Source organism: Anastrepha ludens, chromosome 6 (assembly GCF_028408465.1).
Source record: "Anastrepha ludens isolate Willacy chromosome 6, idAnaLude1.1, whole genome shotgun sequence".
Lineage (NCBI taxonomy): Eukaryota > Metazoa > Arthropoda > Insecta > Diptera > Tephritidae > Anastrepha > Anastrepha ludens.
Window position 1 is genome coordinate 77946402 of NC_071502.1, and position 20181 is coordinate 77966582.

The following is a 20181-nucleotide window of genomic DNA, read 5'->3' on the forward strand; positions in this document are numbered from 1 at the left end:
ACATCCCCCGTAATCGTTTCATTCGGTTTCAGTAGCTCATAATACACAACACCCAGCTGGTCCCACCAGATACACAGCATAACCTTCAGGCCATGAATATTCTGCGCCGACGTCGATGTTGAAGCATGGCCAGGGTATCCATACGTTGCCCGACGTTTTGGATTGTCGTAATGGACCCACTTTTCATCGCCAGTCACAATTCGATGCAAAAAACCCTTTCTTTTGTGCCGTTGAAGCAGTTGTTCGCATGCCATAAAACGGCGTTCAACGTCTCTTGGCTTCAATTCATACGGCACCCAATGGCCTACCTTTCGGATCATTCCCATGGCTTTTAAACGTTTGGAAATGGTTGATTGATCAACTCCCAAAGTTTTTGCAACCTCTTCTTGCGTTTGAGCCGGATCTTGATCGAGCAATTCCTCCAATTCGGTATCCATGAACTTTGGCGGCGCACCCTCGCGTTCTTCGTCTTCCAAGCCAAAATCACCACTTTTAAAGCGTGCAAACCACTTCTGGCACGTTCGCTCAGATAGAGCATGCTCACCATAAACTTCCACCAAGATACGATGACTTTCGGCTGCTTTTTTCTTCATATTAAAATAATGAAGAAGAATTCCCCGCAAAAACACATTATTTGGCACGAAATTCGACATTTTCAAGTGTGGTAAAAATATTGTTGTTTACGCTTCAAATAAAAAACTTATACTGACGTTTGTGCCTTACGACAGTAGCTCTCCAATGAATGTTTGGAAATGTGGATCGATGGAATAATAATCAAGTTACGCCATCTGTTGTAAAACCGCACGAACTTATTCATAGTCCTATTATTAGTATTTCAGTAACCGTATTTATTAAATTGAAGTAACCCTTTTAAACAGGTGGTAGCCAGCTCCAAAAATATTTTCTAAAAAAAGCTTTTTTAAATTTGTTTCACTGAATTATTGCGATTGTTTATTATTAATTATTAAATTTAATTTTAAAACACGTCTCAAACCTATCTAATTTTATTTTTGATATTAAGATTTCTTTAAACCTCTTTCCTTTGGCACCCATATTGCTATATTTCTTTTATTAATTGTTCATGGACTTAATTTTCCGAGCCAGTGGCAAATTTTCTCGAAATTGAGCTCTCTCAAACTTGTTTGACTTGATACCTACATTATAACATTTGAATGAACTAATTAATTTAATTTCACTTTTTTAAAACGTGATAACTCTCTTGGAAAAGTAGCCTATTTTCAATTCAATGTATATGCGTTAAGCAGTTTTCGAGTGACTGAGTTACAAACATCCAAATGAACAAACTTTCCCATTTGCAGCACCATATTAGTGGGATTATCAAGAAAAAAATCTAATATCTTCAGCTAGCAAAAAATTCATAAGCTCGCCCTCATATAAATATGCGCTACTAGAAGCCTATATATAATATAAGCTAGATTACTTCCTCCGCCCGGAATTTATAAGTGATTGATTATAAATTTCACAGATATCAGTAGGTAGGTGGTGACCCTGTGTGGTACTCAGCATAACATAGCTTGCTATATATGTATGCATGCACATACATATGTATGTATAATTATTTATATATATGTATTATTGGGGCATGAATCATTTGTTGGATGTTTGGCCGAGCTCCTTCTCCAATTTGTGGTATGCGTCTTGATATGGTTCCGGGGCCTACCCAATGGTAGTTACGCACAAGACTATTAGGCAACGGCGGTATCACTAGCGGTTCCAAAATGATGGCTCATTAAAAATTGCATTCCACTGGGCAGTACCACACCCACTTGCCTAATCCCACTTTTTGTACTCTATCATTGATTCGGCTGCCGCGGCAATACCCTGTATCACTTTGAATGGGGTTAAAATGGATATTGATGAATAGTACAATAAATATTGTATTTTTCGAGAAAAGACCTCCACCAAACTTCGTATGCACGTACTTGAATATTCATGTAATAAATATAAATTGTATTCCATTGATGCCGTTTATCAATCATATATTGATAAAGATTGTGGGCAATGTTATGTAGAGCAAAATATATATGTAAGTATATATGTACACACCATACATATAACTGCATACAATATACTACATAGTTAGTTATACGTTTGGTATATGCATTCTTACATTACCGCATAAACGAAGCTGATGCGTGAAAATATCATAGAAACATGACTTGCCATCGTATGAAAACTTGTACTAGTCGTAATCCGGAATTTATAATATTTAATATGCAATGAATGAAAGGCTATTCTTCTTTGAATAAAAACACAGTATTGTGCTACTATACATACACTAGGGTATTGTGCGCTTTTTAGGGTATACTCGGTACACAATGGTGCGCTATATACATACATACATAGCTTGCGCCCGATAGATTAGGTTAGGTTGAACCAGTGGCACACTTGGATTGTAGAGAAACGAATGTGACTATTTAAACAAATAAAAGTAATGCGTATCCAAGTTAAAAAAAAAAAAAATTCTATGGGGAAGCAACAAGAAATTAAGCGATCTTAAGTGTATTTTTTAAAGCTGCTTGCCTCGTAAGCAACGTGGATTGTGCGTAATATTGATTCAGCTAAGCCCACAATGCATACAGTGAGCCATGAGCCAAAACAAGCAGTGGTAACAACGATGTTAGATTACAAGGTTTGGCCATCTGAAGCAAAATTGTGAGAGTAACTTTTGCTGTTACGTCATAGGAGAATGAATACAAGAATGTATCATTACGTGCATACATCTCGGCGGCGCGCGGAATTTTCAATGCTTCGGCTGACGGTCTTCCCACCGCTATAAACGCAGCTGACCATCATTATTATATTTTTATATGTGTCCAAAATTATGTAAAAAAATTTCAATCGGCATAAAGTAGTTTTACTTTCTAATTTATTTTACAAGTTCGCCTGTTCAGCTGACGTATTTTCCACCCTTTACGGCGCAGCTGACTATTTATTTTTATTCTACTAAATGTCAATAATACATGAAAAAAATTTCAGCCGGTATTAAATGAGTTGTTAAACATTTTGTTTCGACACGTTTCGCAGCATCCCACGCACGTACCCACCGCTACTGGACCAGTAGACGGTTGGTTTCGTCAGTATTAAAATCAGTCGGCGTGAAATGATGAGGTCAAAATGGCCCCTGGCTCGCGGACTAAAAATTATGTAAAAAAATTTCAATCGGCATAAAGTAGTTTTACTTTTCAATTTTTTTTTGCAAGTTCATATGTTCAGTTGGCATATTTTCCCCCCTCTACCGCGCAGCCAGTATAAAATGAGTTGTTAGAAAATTCACAAAAATCACACCCACCGCGGGTGCGACAGCTGACGTTCACTTTCGTTATTTATGAAAGCTAAATCACAAGTATAGTTAAGAATTTAACGGTATAAAAACGCAGTCCAAAGTCGACCCCTGGCCCCCGGACTAATATCGTCGTAAAGCTCATACAGCTCATCATTTCATCGCATGCGATATTCGCCGTCGCCAACGTGCAATGAAAATGAAATAGTGAAGAAAAAATAGGAAAGAGCAGTCCCTAACAAAGTGATATATGATTAAAGATAACCACTATATGGACTACCCTGTATACTCTACTTAGGACGCAAAATACAAGCTGCGATTTTTTTCAAGTGTCCGGTAACAGAAATTTTCTTTGCGATGTGGTTTCTGTGGTGAATCGTTTTTTTCGCTGCATTCAGACGAGATATTTAAAAGGCAGGTTGGAATGCAAAAAGTTTGAGATAGGTTTATGTAAATTCTCATATTTCTTGAGCAATATGAATTTTCATTTACTACTAATATAATTTTATACAATTCTAATAGCAATACACTTCGCAGAAAAAGTGGGGGTACCTTTACCACAGTTGTTGCCAATGGGTTAATAAAAGCAAACTTTTAAGTCCGAAAAGGCATGTCGGCGACCCCTGTATACTGTGGCTAAATCTACTTAAGTGGTTTTGTCAAAAGTCTACAGATATGACGCGGCACTTCTTATTTGTTTATGCTTGCGAGTATAAAATTCTCCTAAATTAATTTATAAACGACAGCCGCCCCCCATGTGCTCGTATCGGCGTGACAGCTGAGCTGATTTAAAACAATGACTTCTTCTTATTTCTAGTGCTTAACTGATCAACACGCAAAAATGTGTTTGCCCTAAGCAGGTCAATCTGTAATTAATCAACTGGGTAAATAAGAGCAGCATAATAAAGTTTTCTAACTCTGCACACGCGAACTTAGTGACCTATGAGTATCGGTGGCTATTGAAATATTCACAAGAATCGACTATATTCGATATTTTTTTGATTTATCTCCTGGAAATTTTTAATAATTACTAATTGACACCACTTTTATTTTCTTAAGCAGTAGTCACATTACTTTCTGTTGTTTTAGAGAAAATTACCATTTACCACATTTCCACAATTTTAATAATATTATTAAGAGAATAACTCCAACCCATGGAAGCTATCTGCAAGATTATGGGAACCCTAAGCATAAGTAGAAAGGTTGGTTTCATAATGAATAAATATGATTCTTTACGTAATCTTTTTTGTAACTTGTATAAAGGCCAATTTTCTTTTATTTATTTCCTCTTTTTTCCATTTGTCTCCATTACCAACAGTTAAAAAAAAATTAATAATTTATTCTTACTGACTACAGAAGAGGTATTATCAAAGTAGGAACATATTTTAAGAGGGCTCTCGACAAAGGAACAAATTCAGCGTAATGGACCTTGAAAACCCCAACATAGAACTGGACTGAGCCTCCGAAAAGTGATATTGAACGCTAATTTTTCTAAGAGGGCACGACAACCGACAGCGCTTAGCACCAAAACAAAAAAAACAATCAAGACTCGTTCATAGGACTTACATGTTATGTACGCTAAACATTATTGATATATGTATACACAAAAAAAACTCACAATCAAGTCGGAACCCTACGTAGTGTATAACATCTTTAGAGCACACGGGTCTGAAAACGCCGAACTGTTAAATTGGAGAAAATCCAATTTTGGAACAATATAAGTGATATGAGTGGAGAAGCTAAGCTTCATACCTAAGTGTAGTTAAACCCAAGACCTTAACTTCGTTAATACATATTTGACCGAAACCCTCGAGATATGATAGAAGGCAGAGTTTGAATTTGCATTATAGCAAAGGAGATCGACAGCATTTGTTAACATTAAAGTCATTCATTACTTCCAGCAAGTTTGACGGTTAAGATTCAATTGAACTTCATAAATAGACTTTGATAATTTTTTTTAAATAGTAACAGAAAATAATTCGTATTTTAATATTCATTTCAGTTCGATCCAGCTTTTTATATTTTTTAAAACCAGTGACATGTTTTTTAAACCTGTAATCGAGTACGTATTTGATAGAATGTTCTTATAGATATTTAATTTATTTAGAATCGTATTTTCCAATTATATTCTAATTTGGCACTTTTCGCTCTGTTTTCTGAATTTGATGGCCAAAAAATGAGTGGTACCTGTTACACCATGAACAAAGAAAGAATTAATTTTTTTAAACGGCTCACTTATCACATCAATCTTAGCAATACAACTTTTAGCGTTCCAATGTTGTGTGGAATGCCATGCAATTACCAGTACTTTCACTAATTGCCTTGCAGTAACAACAATATCATATTGCAATAATAGCAGATGTTCATGGGGATGAAATAATATCTTAGAAGAGATAAATAAACTAGGGGTATACATTAGAGTGGGCCGAAAAAAAATTTTTTTTTAAGATCGAATTCTAATACTGCGGAAAAGTTGCACTGTTAGATTAATAAAGTGTGTGCCAAATTTCAGCCCAATCGAACAATATCTTCTGTCGCCAGCAGAGGCCTGAAATATTGAAATTTCAGTTGATATTCTGAAAAATTTTATTTTTTCAGGATATTTTTTTTTCTCTATGCATACATTCCGGAGCACATTTCATACCAAAAATAAGGACTATAAACTAATTAGATATAAATTTATCCAAGATTGAGCACCTGTACACTATAAAATAATAATAAAACGTTATTGATTGTGCAGCTTTTTGCCTATTTTTTATTGCGAAAATACGATCACATAAATATTTTTGTAGCCTAGAGCCTACCACGTGGAGGTTGCTGGCTGCACTTTAGGTTTCTATGTTTTTGTTTTTTTGTTCTTTTGTTTTGTTTTTTTTTTGTAATTTTGTTTTTTAATTATTATTTATTTTTTAATTTTTTATTTTATTTTTCTTTTTAAACTAGTTTTGTTCTTTTTTTCATGTTTTGTTTTTTTTTTTAATTTTTTTTTTTTTTTATTATATTTATTATTTATTTTTTAATTTTTAATTTAATTTTTTTTTAACTAGTTTTGTTATTTTTTTCATGTTTTGTAATATTGTAAAAAAATAAAAAAAAGAAGGTATTTCAAGAAAACACTGCGGTTTTTAAACTTAAAGCAATAATTCATTTCATGTTTACCAAATTTTTTTCTTTTTGTCCACATTTTGCAGTATTGATAGAAAATTATAAAATAAAAAGTATTTCAAGAAACTCTGCGTTTTTTAAACGTGAAGCAATAGTTCATTTCATATTTATCAAATCAGAAGAAGTATTGTGCTTTGTTGTCAACCTGAGGCATAGTTTGACGGGATGCTAAAGTACAGCGAATGAAGCCACCCCGAGCGTCACTTCCGCATACTTGAAGCGATGCTTCAGTAACGAGTTTCACCATTCGCAAGTGTGTGGCATGGATATTTAGAGAACGCCCAATTCTTATACACATTGTTGGATGATAAAATCTGCGTAAGAATTTCATTTGCTAAATTCTTTAGAAGGGGAGATATTTACCGAGGACCAGTTTATCATTTTGCTGTAATCATCAGCATCAAAATCGAGATTGGGTAGAATGCGAGAGCATCGAGGCGAATTTCTCGTCTCTCATCAGTCATCATTGTTAAAAGGATGTTTCCAGAAGAGCAAAATATGCGTTCCGGGGTACCGAGTCCGTCTGATAGTTTCAAACAGGAGCCTTGGCCCTTTTTCAAGAGAGCTATTATTTCGTATTTTAAACCACATTGGGACATAGACGGTCAGTAAATATTTTACAAGAACTTTGAGCATAGCTGAAGGTCGAAATGTTGAAATATTCAAACGCAAAATTCTATTAGCACACGTAAGCCAGCAAGCGTGGTTGATTCGACCAGGATCACAAAATATTATATAAGTTCCGATAGGCAAGTACCTCTCTGGGTTGCCTTTGATATTTTCAGCAAATACTTTTGATCTTTTCTGAGATCCATAGTTAAGATGGATAATTCACAATTAATAGGTGCATATTTCACCACTTCAAGGTTTTCGCAACCGTTTAGTTTTGAGCTAATTTGGCCACTAAATGATGTCGGCCCAGAAGTGACACCATTTATGAACTGGAAAATACTTCGAAACGATAGTTTATTGAAATGAAGGAGGCATATTGACTACTGAAGCGAACGTCCCAGTTTATCCTCTAGACATCTTAAGATCTCTCCTTTTGGTCCGGTATTAACTGCGGTTCCATCACAACCTACTATTGTTAATTCCTCGAAACCATCTTCTGTCATAACCGCTTCATAAATCCTGTCTGTAATATCCACAGCGCTGCCTGATTACGGTGTAACGTGAGCTAAATATTGCGATCCAGGCCCAGATAAAATTGAAATATGTTCTTCTTTGATCACCTGACGGTAGAATTTGTTTCCCCTTTTGACCTGAATATACGTGTCGTCTTTTCGACCATCAAAATATAGTACCTTTGGAGCAACGTCATTGACGCGATCTTTGAGTTGTATTTCACGGCGCGTCTAAAATTTTTTTTATTCGTCATGAGGTTTCGTGATTCGGAAGAGATCAAACCAACATCTTTAAGTACTGAATTAACAAGCATTGCCGTTGCTCTATCACTTACGCCATATCGCTGGCCTATAACTGCAGTTTCCTGTAATCTCATACGCATTTGAGAAGTAGAGGGCGAATCAAAACCAATGATAAAGTTCGGCTGACTAGTATCAGAATTAGAGGTGTCACTTTCTGAACTATCATTCACTTCCGATATATTGCAGCCGAACGTAGAGCAAGAGGGATAGGACTACAGAATTTTTTATTAGTTATTTGCCTGGTCATCTCAATGCGGCGTCGTTGTCTTTCTATAAGTTTCTTTGTTTCAGGTATGTCCACTATTCCGATAAGGCTTATACGAGCACCTCTTTGGTCTGACAGAAAAGCTTGCTCTTTTTGAGTAACTTTTTTTTCTCAAGTTTGAAAAAAAACAACATCTCATTACATCTTCATAACTTGGTAGTTGATGATCTGGCAAATCTTTAGGACTTCCAAACAATGGGCAATTAAACGTTTGTCTTAGGAAAAATTTGGTTAATGCCATTGTCGTCATATAAGCTTTTAATAAAAGATTATAATTAAATGCTTTTATACCAAACAATATCTTTCGAATAAAGCGGAAGAAAAAATAGACAAATCAATTGCTGTAACTTCAATTCAACTCGCAGTACAAGGACGAGCTACTGGGAGCTCCATAAACGTATTGCTTGATCAAACAAACAGAGTGGAGTGTAGTGAATTAAATTGTTTGTTAAAATTTGTATTTAACATATACCGGTATGATAACAAATAGTATTTTCAAAAGAGGGTAAGACTCCGTCAGAAAATATGAGATTTGCAAGTGGTCTTTCGATTTCTTTGAAACTTTGGGAAATATTAGTTCTAGGTAAGATACATTCGAGCCTAAAAGGATTTTGAAAAATTTTCAAAATTGAGTCATCTACGCCATGTTGAAAATCGGGACCATGTTTTTTTTCAAAAATCAATATTTCTTGAACCGTTGGATGGATTTCAATGCAATTTACAGACAATATAGAAACAAATAAGTAGTTTAAATTAGTATTATGTTAAAAAAAAAATTTCGAAATTTTGACCAAAAAAAAGTCAAAAAATTTTTTGAATCAATTTTTAGTTGATTTGGCCAGTTTTTTAGATTTTCTGTTATACACGTACCGATTCCTTATGATTTAACCTTTATTTTGAAAAAAAAAATTTTATGGTGTCTATAATAGTTCTCGAGATATTGCGATTTTAGTGGAAGCGCGCACCGTGAAGTTCGCGGTTACGCAGCGCGGGAGTAGAAAAACGCGCACAGACCTGCAGCAGTCTGCTCCAGTCACTTCATACAGGAACACATAACGCAGCGCGCATTGCACACCTGTTACCTAAACCGTGCGTGCGCGCTTCCACTAAAATCGCAATATCTCGAGAACTATTATAGACACAATAAAATTTTTTTTTTCAAAATAAAGGTTAAATCATAAGGAATCGTTACGTGTCAAAGCTGGCGACAGAAGATATCGTACGATTGGGCTGAAATTTGTCACACACTTTATTAATCCAGCAGTGCAACTTTTCCGCACGCGTTACACATATGTCTAGATTTTGTTTGCTGGAATGTTGTTACAACTGTCGTCTATAGTGTCGCATAGTTTGAGCGTGATCTGTCAATTAGCTTGTATTTGGCATTTAATTATATCAGTCAACCGCAGGTTTGCGATTTTCACTATGGCTAAAAATATCGAACAAAGAATTTGTCTTAAATTTTGTCTATTGAACGGGATTTCGTATGCTGAATTGTTGAAAGTGTTGCAGAAAACCTATGGCGAGTGTGCTTTATCAAAAAACACGGATCTACGAGTGGTATAAGGCTTTTGCAGAGGACCGAAAAGTCGTGGAAGATTTGCCTCGATCTGATCGACCATCAATGCTGGTTGGAAAACCGTCATTTAAGTTTGAGGGACCTTAGGGTGTCGAATCACGAATCAATTCGCAACATTTTACACCACCAATTGAGCATGAGACGCGTGGCTGCTCGACTCGTTCCAAGAGAGTTGAAACGAAAATTTGCATAGGAAATGGCCCAATTTGTGGAAAGAAAACTCATGGATCTTGCAACATAATAACGTACCGTCTCACAATACTCATATTGTGAGCACAAAAACTCGATAACTTTAATCGAACAACCACCGGTTTTAGCCCGCTGAAAGATCGCGTGAAGATCTGTTCAAACGCGTTTAAAAGGTACTTTGATGACTGGACTAATCGTTGGCATAAGTGTATTGCTTCGAATGGAGCCTATTTTGAAGGCGAAAAAATTTAGTTTAATGCTTAAACAATAATTTTGCGTTTTATTGAACAATTCCCGGTACCTTTTAGACAGAATGTAAAAACTAGCAAAAGTAGTTATTCCTCATTTAAATTTAATTAATGCGTTTTTGTATCTTCTGTTTAGATAAGATTCTTCTGAAATATATACTATTTTTTACAGATTTTTTTTAAATTGTTATTGTTGGAGGTTTTCTCAGTTCTCCAATTAAAAAAAACCAAGTTTCAAAGAAGCGCACATTTACTGCCCGACATCACTCTACCAAAAGTTCAGTTGACTCCTACATGGTTTGGGTTTCCGATTTAATAGCCGGGTATAACATATGATATTTTCGAAATTTATTTGTGTAGTATCTACTTGCTTTTATTTTGGCTTATACTTACAATAATATTTCTTTTTGATTTTTCAGTTTGCTTGCTCTTCAACATCTCAAACCTCAATCAGTATAATAAAATCCGGAAATGGTTGGTGTAGCCGCAGCTGCCAGTGAGCAGAGTATGTCATCGACGAAAAATCCAATGATTAAATATATGTTGAAAGCTCGCGAAAACCATGCTCGTAATCAGAAACACGACTACTCACACGTCTTCCGGCTCAAGACGCGTTTTGAAATGTTTCGGCTTGCCGTTATTGCAATGGCCATTGAGTTTGCCTATGCGGCCGAAACGTCCTTCGTGTCCCCGATCCTATTACAGATTGGCATCGATCACAAACTGATGACCATGGCCTGGGGCGTTTCTCCCGTTATTGGGTTTTTCATCTCACCATTATTAGGATCGATTAGTGATCGTTGTACACTTAATTGGGGTAGACGTCGACCGATCATTACTGTCCTATCGGTGGGTATCTTAACAGGCTTGATACTGGTGCCTTACGGAAAAGATCTTGGTTTATTATTGGGCGATATTGGATATAATACAACCACAACCAATAATTTAACGGCTACGAATGATGGATTAGCGGCTGCTTTAGTCTCATCTGACGCAGAAAACACGGATGGGCCGGTTACAGCGAATTTCAAATTTGCTGCGATATTGACAATACTTGGCATGGTACTGTTGGACCTGAATGCAGATACTTGTCAAACACCGGCTCGTACGTACATGTTGGATGTGTGTGTACCTGAGGATCAGGCACGTGGCCTAACCACCTTTTCACTGTTGGCAGGTTTCGGTGGTACGATTGGTTATGCCATCGGTGGCATCGACTGGGAGAAAACAAAATTTGGTTCGTTTAAAGAAAATATTTTTGATAATAGAGAATTTTTATAATTATGTATGTATGCATGTATGCTCTTCAGGCGCAGCATTAGGTGGCAACATTCCTACGGTTTTTGGAATGGTTACCATTATATTCATCATTTGTTACTTTGTCACCATTACAACGTTCCGCGAAATTCCACTGAGGTTAATCGAAAGAGACGAAATGTTGAGACCCCTTTCAGCCACTGCTATTAAGAAGGAAATAACCAAAAAGAACAACGCTGTTTATTACATTAAAGAGGTAATATTTTCATTTACAGTTAGAAAAGATTACACTAATGTAGGATACTTTTTTTGAGTAGACCGATGCTTTGGAGCTAGAATATGCTAAACAGGAAGAAAAGTATGACATGGAAAGCTACCAAAATGGTTATTCACCAGCCGTGGCAAACACAAATAAAGATAATCAACCATCTCAGTCTACACCCATCAATAACAATAAGACAATGGCTGTTGAACTGGATGAAGGCATGGACGCGCCTATCACATTGGCAAAGTACTTGAAGAGCATTTTCGTGATGCCCCGTTCAATGCGAATACTCGCACTGACAAACCTTCTCTGCTGGATGGGTCATGTGACATACTGTTTGTACTTTACGGACTTCGTTGGGGAGGCGGTATTCCATGGAGATCCAACCGTATGTTCTGTATTTAATTCATCTATAGCTACCATACGTTTAACGTAACCTTCTTTATGACAGGCTCCACCTGGCTCAGAGGCAGCTGAGTTGTATGAAGCCGGTATTCGCTTTGGTTGTTGGGGAATGTCTGTGTACGCTTTATCTTGTTCCATTTATTCGATTTCGGTAACCAAGCTGAGGAAGCTATTAGGGTAAGTGCTGGTGGCATGCAACATTCACGTTTCAATATTTGTGGCATACATCAAACTTTAATTTTTTGTTTCTTTGCAGAACTAAAGTTGTTTACATTACTGGCATACTGTACTATGGCGTGGGTATGTTAATATTGGCCATCTGGCCAACCAAGTGGGGTGTCATCGTGTTTAGTACTTCAGCGGGCATACTGTATGGCACTATTTTCACAATCCCATATATTCTGGTGGCCAACTATCATGCAAAAGATTGTGTAAGCATCTCTATCTTTAAGTTTAAGAAATTTTCAACGACCGTTTGTTTATTTTAATTAATTACTTTTATTGTATATTTTCATATAGTTCCGCATGCACAATGGCGAATCAGTTCCTTTGAAACAGGCCCGTGGCTTAGGCACCGATGTGGCGATCATTAGCAGTATGGTATTTATAGCGCAGCTGGTAATCTCATTGTCTATAGGTCCATTAATTTCATGGATGAAGACGACTTGTGCCATATTATATGCATCTACATTTTTAGCGTCAATTGCTGCAATATCTGCAATGTTTGTTTTATATGTGTAAAAATTATTGTTAGACATGTACATACATACATGTAATTTTAAAATCAGAATACTGTATAGATTATGTACCAAAAATTACTGTTATCTCGATAAAATATTTAGGATAAAAAATACTTTGTAATTGAAGCAACTGTAATTTATTTGAATAACATGCTTTTGAATTATTTCAACAGTTTTATTTTATTAGCTGCATTTCATTTCGTAAGCACGTAAGTGAAGAGAATAGTTCAGCAAACACAACCGTCACACCGTCAAGTCTGCTCTTCAAGTGATCATCATTTTATTTTGTTTTTTCGCGTACTTTACACACAGGACAATGAAACTCATCAGTTAATTAATCGGTGCTATCAAACATTTGTAATCGTCGCGTCTTTGATGATATTTGAGATCTCGTTTAAGGGGTTAGGGGTAGTCAGAATTTTCAAAAAATCGATTTTTTTTTTGCATTTTCTTAAAGTATAATATCTTAAAAATATTGTGTAAAAATATGAAGTGAATTCGACAAATACTTTTCGAGTTATTCAACAATTTACAACGGGCGCTCGGGCGCTCCAGAGCAGATAGCAAAACTTTATATGCGTTTTTCTCAAAACTATGTTTTTCAAACTGGTGAACACTGTAACTTAAAAACCGCTACGTAGATTTCAATAAAATTTATACAGCTTTTTAAAAACATAAAAAACTTGTGACTGATCGAAGGATTTTTTTTTTTTTCAAAAATTTCGATTTTTTTTTAACAATTAACTGTTGGTTTTTTTTTTTTAAATCTGGAAAAAATTTTCTGAGTCCGCCATTTTGTTCATTTTGGAAAAAAAAAAAGCTTCGATCCGGCTCGAGATTATCTATCAATAAAAATAATTTTTCTCATCCGATTGGTTTTAGATGAATCTGCAAGGACTTGTGATGTTCACCGCAAGGGACTTCTGGAGAAACGGGCTTCACACAAACAGCGATAACTTTTGCAATTATTAATTTTTTTTTTTTGAAATTTTGGTGAAGTCAAGTTATGTTTGTATGCTATGTTTTTATTTTTGTTAAATAAATTAATTAAGTAGCAAAAAAAAATTCGTGAAAATCATCATTTTTTCGGGCCTCTGACTACCCCTAACCCCTTAAGTCGCCTATTTTACTTGTATATAATGATCATACAACCACGCAACCAAGAAAATATGCGTACACATATACATTCCGTGAAATTCCACCAAAGGCACCTTGTTTTCCCTTAAGAAGTTTTGAATAAAACACGTAAATTGTTTCTTCATTTCTTCAACGCATATTAGCGAAACTTTTTTTTTATAATCAAACTTATATTAAAGGCACTGGTTCTTAAATATTTACAATAAATTATTTGAAAAACGAACATGATAAATATGTTTATTATAAAAATAATAGTGCGTCCCATCTCCAAATTTATTTATCGCTTCAAAACTCCGGTTTGCCATCGAAACAATGGCATTTTGAAACTCTAAAAATGGGATTCGAGACCATACGACGTTGCGTAGCTATTCTCAGAGCTGAGTCATACGACTTCCAGTCTACATTGGACGGGAAAGACTGCCTACCATCTTCTCCATCGGATTTAAGTTGAGGGACTGTGATGGCCCCTTTATCACTTGAATCTTTTCTCCGAAGCGAACTTCAGGGGCATGTGGTCCAAGGATGCTTGTGTTATCTTAGTGAAATACGACATTAGGCCCTCCATAAAGTTAATAAATACCTTGTTTAACAAATGGTTTAAGCTATCTGAGTTCATGCGTTCGGAAATTTACCAAATGGGTGTTGTTCTGCTAAAGTAATATCGTGCTTTTCCTTTGACATCAGTCAAACGAAACGGAATTGAAATTCGAATAGATTGGGACCAATCTTGGTATAGCTAGAAATCTAGCTCTAACTCTCAAATCTAGCACATTATAACGTGGCACGGTAGGTCCATTTATTGAAAAATCAAGCTTGATCACATATCCTTGTATGCCAAAAATATTCTCGGATTCTTCTTCATAATTGGCGCGATAACCGCTTACGCGATTTTGGCCGAGTTTAACAAAGCGCGCCAGTCGTTTCTTTTTCGTACTAACCGGCACCAGTTGGACACACCAAGTGAAGCCAAGTCCTTCTCCACCTGAGCTTTCCAAAACAGAGGAGGCCTTCTTCTTCCTCTGCTACCACCAGCTGGTACCACATCGAACACTTTCAGAGCCGTAGCGTTTGTATACATTCGGACGACATGACCCAGCCAACGAAGCCGCTGGATCTTTATTCGCTGCGTAATGTCTATGTCGTCGTAAAGCTCATAAAACTCATCGTTCCATAGCCTGCGATATTCGCCGTTGCCAACATGCAAAGATCCAAAAATTTTGCGAAGAATATTTCTCTCAAACACCCAAAGCGTCGCTTCATCTGATGTTGTCACCGTCCACGCTTCTGCGCCATACGTTGGGGCGGGCATGATGAGAGTCTTGTAGAGTGTTAGTTTTGCTCGTCGAGAGAGGACTTTACTACTCATTTGCCTACTTAGTCAAAAGTAGCACTTGTTGGCAAAAGAGATTCCAGGCTGGTATTGTTATCGGTGTTAAAGCTGGTTCCTAAATACACGAAGTGTATTTGTCTCTCCGTCTTACTGTACCTTTAAAATGAAATAAATGAAATGAAATTAATTTATATGCCGTCAACAATTTGTAATACTAAGCCGCATGTTTTTGTTCGTTACAATTTTGTATCACAACAGAGTTGCATGAAAGCTGCACCAATCAGAAGGACCTATGTATTACCATTTAAGAAAAGCGTTAGCCTTCTTGAATTGTGTCTAATTTTTTTGCTAAAAATATGGTCTAATACTTTAAAATTGACATACTTAAATGCTTTCAATGGAAAATGAAATGAGAACTGTCTAGATAATTCAAAGTATTTTGAAATTTGGCACGTCTCCTCTCAGTCTGATGCGTACCAAAGCGGAAACTCCAAACGCGTTATTCTCTGTTACAATATCGGCATCATAAACAACATTCACAGTTTCAGCGGCCTGGCTTGCATTTTCGCTTTTATCAAAGAAAAAATTGACCGAATTTTCTCTTTACTGACTTACATTGTTAACACCCTGTACCTCACAACTGAATGGAACAAACAACAAACGATTTTGTTTAGTGTGAAATTTCACCTTGACAACGAACATTAACTTTTAATTGTTTGAGGGGTACTTTACAAGATATCCATCACTACAGGTACAGTTTAGACATATGTGAACTTAACTACAACACCGCATAAGTGAAATTCTTCATTAGTTTATTCCAGGCCAATGTTAGTTTATATGTCAATTGCGAAAAGTTTGGATTGGAAGAAAACTATGGCTGTCGCTTATCAAATGCAAGTGGTGACGAAAAGGAGTCCACTACGATAAAGAGAATCGCAGAAAGTTAATGCAAAATCTCGGGAGTGCTTCTTCGTTGACGACCAAACTTATATATGACGCCAAGGTTATACTCTGTATTTGGTGAGACTAACTCAGTGCTATATATTTTGAACTATTAAGTGAAACTATCAGAGCGGAGCGGAATTTATTCTAAATGTTAACCATATCTGATCGTAATTTAGGTGACAGCATCAGCTTGTCAGATCTTAAGGTGCTATTGGCCGAAATTGGTCCAGAAACGAACACGACATGAAGAGATCTATCTGCTGCTATTAGAATTCTTACGCTGATCTCTCGCTGTTAATAGATCTCAGTAGCTACAAGAAGATTTATTATTTCTTCTGTAATTATTCTGTATTATGAAAGATCATAACTTCAGTACGTGAGAGCTACATTTTTATAAGTATATACTTAAAAAATAATTAGCTCGAAAGCGCATAATGCACTATAATTGAGGTCGATAAAGTAGTATATAATATCCGCTTACAAGCTCTACCTCAAAGCTTATCAAAGGTAGTTTGAAAGCAACTGTTGTAGGCAATGCTATCAAATAAGTAACAACATTTATGAATTTTGAAAGGCGACAATTACTTCTATTAATATAAGTGAAACATTGTTAATTACATATTATATTTAAGAAGGACTGAATACTTACATATATTGTTTATTATTCACGTTAGTCTAGATTTGAGTGATTACACTGAATAACAACCCAAAAATATCTTGTTTGATGATTACATTTTCTAAAGCAGTTTTTCATGCTGATTACAAATCTGAAAACCGTTTTTCTCTATCACGGCAGGTTTTTAAGATATTAACATAAACATACATTTTTTAATCCCTTATTGTTACGAATGAATAAGAAAATAGAGTTTAGTTTACTAAGTTAATAACATATTTGCTATTTTTTTTCAGTGAAAACAATGGCGTCTAGAGGCTGCATCAATTCACCAGACTTGTTTTGTTATGTGTGCGGCTATCTCACAGACAAAAGACACCGAAAGACATTTACACCATTTCTGAGAAAAGCTTATGAACTATACTTTGATTCAAAGGTTGACAGCGGCAAGTTATGGGCACCACAGTTCATTTGTTTGACATATGCATGCAACTTACGGGGTTGGATAAGGAAGGAAGGCTAAAAATAACAACCATCTGGCATTTGGAGTTCCTATGATATGGCGTGAGTCAAGCAACCACATCACTGACTGTTATTTCTGTTTGACAAATGTCACAGGTTTCTCATACAAGACTCGTTCATCTGTGAAGTATCCAGATATTCCCTCGGTTTCAAAACCAATTCCACATGATCCAGTCAGTTGTCCAATACCAACATCACCTACAGAATACAGAGTCGATGATGCAACACAAGAAGAAAGTTCGTCTTTCAGCAACATGGCAGACTCTGACTGACATCCAAGGTCTTATGTCAAGCCTCGGTGTAGAACATAAGACTGAACCATGGCGTCTATTTATTGATTCCTCCAAGGCAAGTTTGAAGGCTGTATTATTACACAATGGAAGCATGCATGCATCAGTACCGGTTGGTTATTCTACTCATCTAAAAGAGACGTACGAAACCATGTCGCTACTTCTTGAAAAAATTTGCTATCGCGATTACAATTGGAATATGTGTGGTGATTTAAAAGTGATCACTATTCTCATGGGAATGCAGACAGGGTACATCAAGTACTGCTGCTTTATCTGCGAGTGGGACAGCAGAGATAGGAAGCACCACTATATAAATAAGAATTGGCCCATTAGAGATAAAATGGAGCCAGGTAGTAAAAACGTCCTGCGTGTGCCATTGGTTGAGCGTGAAAAAGTTATTATGCCTCCACTTCATATAAAGCTGGGGCTCATGAAAAACTTCGTGAAGGCACTAGACAAAAACTCAGATGCTTTCGGTACCTATGCAGCAAGTTTCCAGAGTTGAGTTATGCGAAAGTGAAAGAAGGTGTATTCATAGGTCCACAAATAAGGAAGATCATAGCAGACAGTCACTTCGAAGATTTACTCAGCAGAACTGAAAAAAAGCATGGTTGGCATTTAAGTCTGTTGTAGCCAATTTCCTTGGAAATAATAAATCTCCTGACTATGTAAATATTGTGCAGAAGTGCATTAGTGCGTACAAGTTAATGGGTTGTAACATTTCCCTCAAGATTCATCTCCTCGACTCACATCTCGACTTCTTTCCAAAAAACCTAGGTTCTGTTAGTGATGAACATGGTGAACGTTTCCATCAGGACATCTCGGTGATGGAGTCAAGCTATCAAAGTCGATGGAGTGCAGCAATGTTAGCCGACTATTGCTGGATGCTTCAGCGCAACATGCCAAATTGTCAGCACAAGTCTACAGCCAAGAAATTCAAACCAAACTAACTTTTAATTTAAGGAACTTTACGTTATACCTATGTATTTTACAAGTGTATTATATCTTAAACTATGTGTATTTATGTTAAGTAGTACTCTATTCAGCGATATATGCTCTACTGTGACTTGCCTGCGAGTTGTTTGCTTTGATACAATATTAAACATATATAAATGGTCAATGCCAAATATCTAAACAACGGTGGGTGATAGAGACAAATGGTTTCTATATTTGTAATCAGCATGTCTTACTTGTCTTAAAACAAGTGTTGGTTTCCAAGATATTTTCCGAAAGTTTTTTTTTTGTTGATCAGTGTTATCGGCAAAAACAGCGATGCACATAAAACTTCAAATTTTGTTTTGTTTTTCTTGATTGTTCATATCTTTGCCATGATTCAATTTAGCAATTAAAGGTTTGCTCACTTGTAACATTTGAATTTGGGCACCCCCTTACAAAAGATTGCATTTAAAAAGGGCGCAGAAAGTGGAAAAAATTAAATCCCTTTCGGTAAAATTGGTAGCAAAAAAGTATATTTTTACTTAAATGAAAACAAATGGTTTAACTTAATCCAAGAATTATATTTAACCAATTCATTTTAAATTTAAAACAGATCGCGAAGTTGCAAGTTTCGCCATTATGAAGCTTTCATGTTACCTAAGTAAAGTAGGGCTACAAATTATTTCATAGAAGAAGCGGATCCAACTAATTTAATTGACTAAACACAAATTTTACTTACCTACCTTGCTTTATTTAGTTATTTATTATTTAATTATTATTATATTTAGAGAGCTTTTTTATTTATTTTGAATTTATTTTTAATTAATAGATACATTCATATTTTGGAAACAACTTCTGCATCCACCCATTGGAAGGAAGGTTTATTGGAAGCATGTTCCGTCAATCTCAGCCTTCTTATAATGAAATCTACATGCATTCGATCTCGTCCTCGTGGAGACTATCCAACTCTTCTCCCTATAGTCCCCCGTTATGAAATGCTAGCTCATTGCAAAACGTTAGATTCTTCAAAATTACCTTATCATCAGAAAGAAAGTTTTTTTAAATACGCCACTGATGTGTAACTTAGCCGAAACCACTAGGTTTCATCAGTGAGCAACGGACTCAAATTGTTAAAAAGTGCATTACTCCATAACAATATTTTGTGATATCCTGATTAAGAGGTATGTCAGGACAAATTCCATGTCATATTGGTACTGGCCCTACCAAGCAAGTTCTTGCTCATAAGCATACCAAGCGAAATATTTTTCCTACAAATTTTAATTTTTCTCAAAATTTCTTTTTACTCAAAATTTCTAGAGTTAGCAACCCAGAGGAGTCCAATTTGTTCAGGGGGGCCGAGAAAGCTGCTTACTAAGCAAATCGCTTATTATTGAATCATCGATCTACATATACATTTCGATGAATTTCGATAAATCTTTTAAACCAATGCTCTGCATACAGTGTTGCCAACTTTTCTCTTTCATCAAGCTTCAGAACTTAGAGCAAAGCGTTTGACCACATTTAAAAGCTCTATTTTTCTATCAAATAATGCTTTTTTTACTGC

General features: G+C 36.0%; 1 protein-coding gene across 1 annotated transcript in view; it reads left to right on the forward strand.

Annotated features, from left to right (window-relative positions):
* The window catches only part of LOC128865995 (proton-associated sugar transporter A), a 58800-nt gene extending 45773 nt beyond the window's left edge, over positions 1-13027 (forward strand). Inside the window, exons 2-7 of the mRNA XM_054106444.1 lie at positions 10597-11414; positions 11488-11690; positions 11752-12087; positions 12151-12281; positions 12361-12535; positions 12624-13027. Of these exons, the coding sequence (XP_053962419.1) occupies positions 10649-11414; positions 11488-11690; positions 11752-12087; positions 12151-12281; positions 12361-12535; positions 12624-12845 (1833 nt within the window). The 5' untranslated portion in view covers positions 10597-10648 and the 3' untranslated portion in view covers positions 12846-13027. The remainder of the gene's footprint in view (positions 1-10596; positions 11415-11487; positions 11691-11751; positions 12088-12150; positions 12282-12360; positions 12536-12623) is intronic.
* Positions 13028-20181: the final 7154 nt, after the last annotated feature.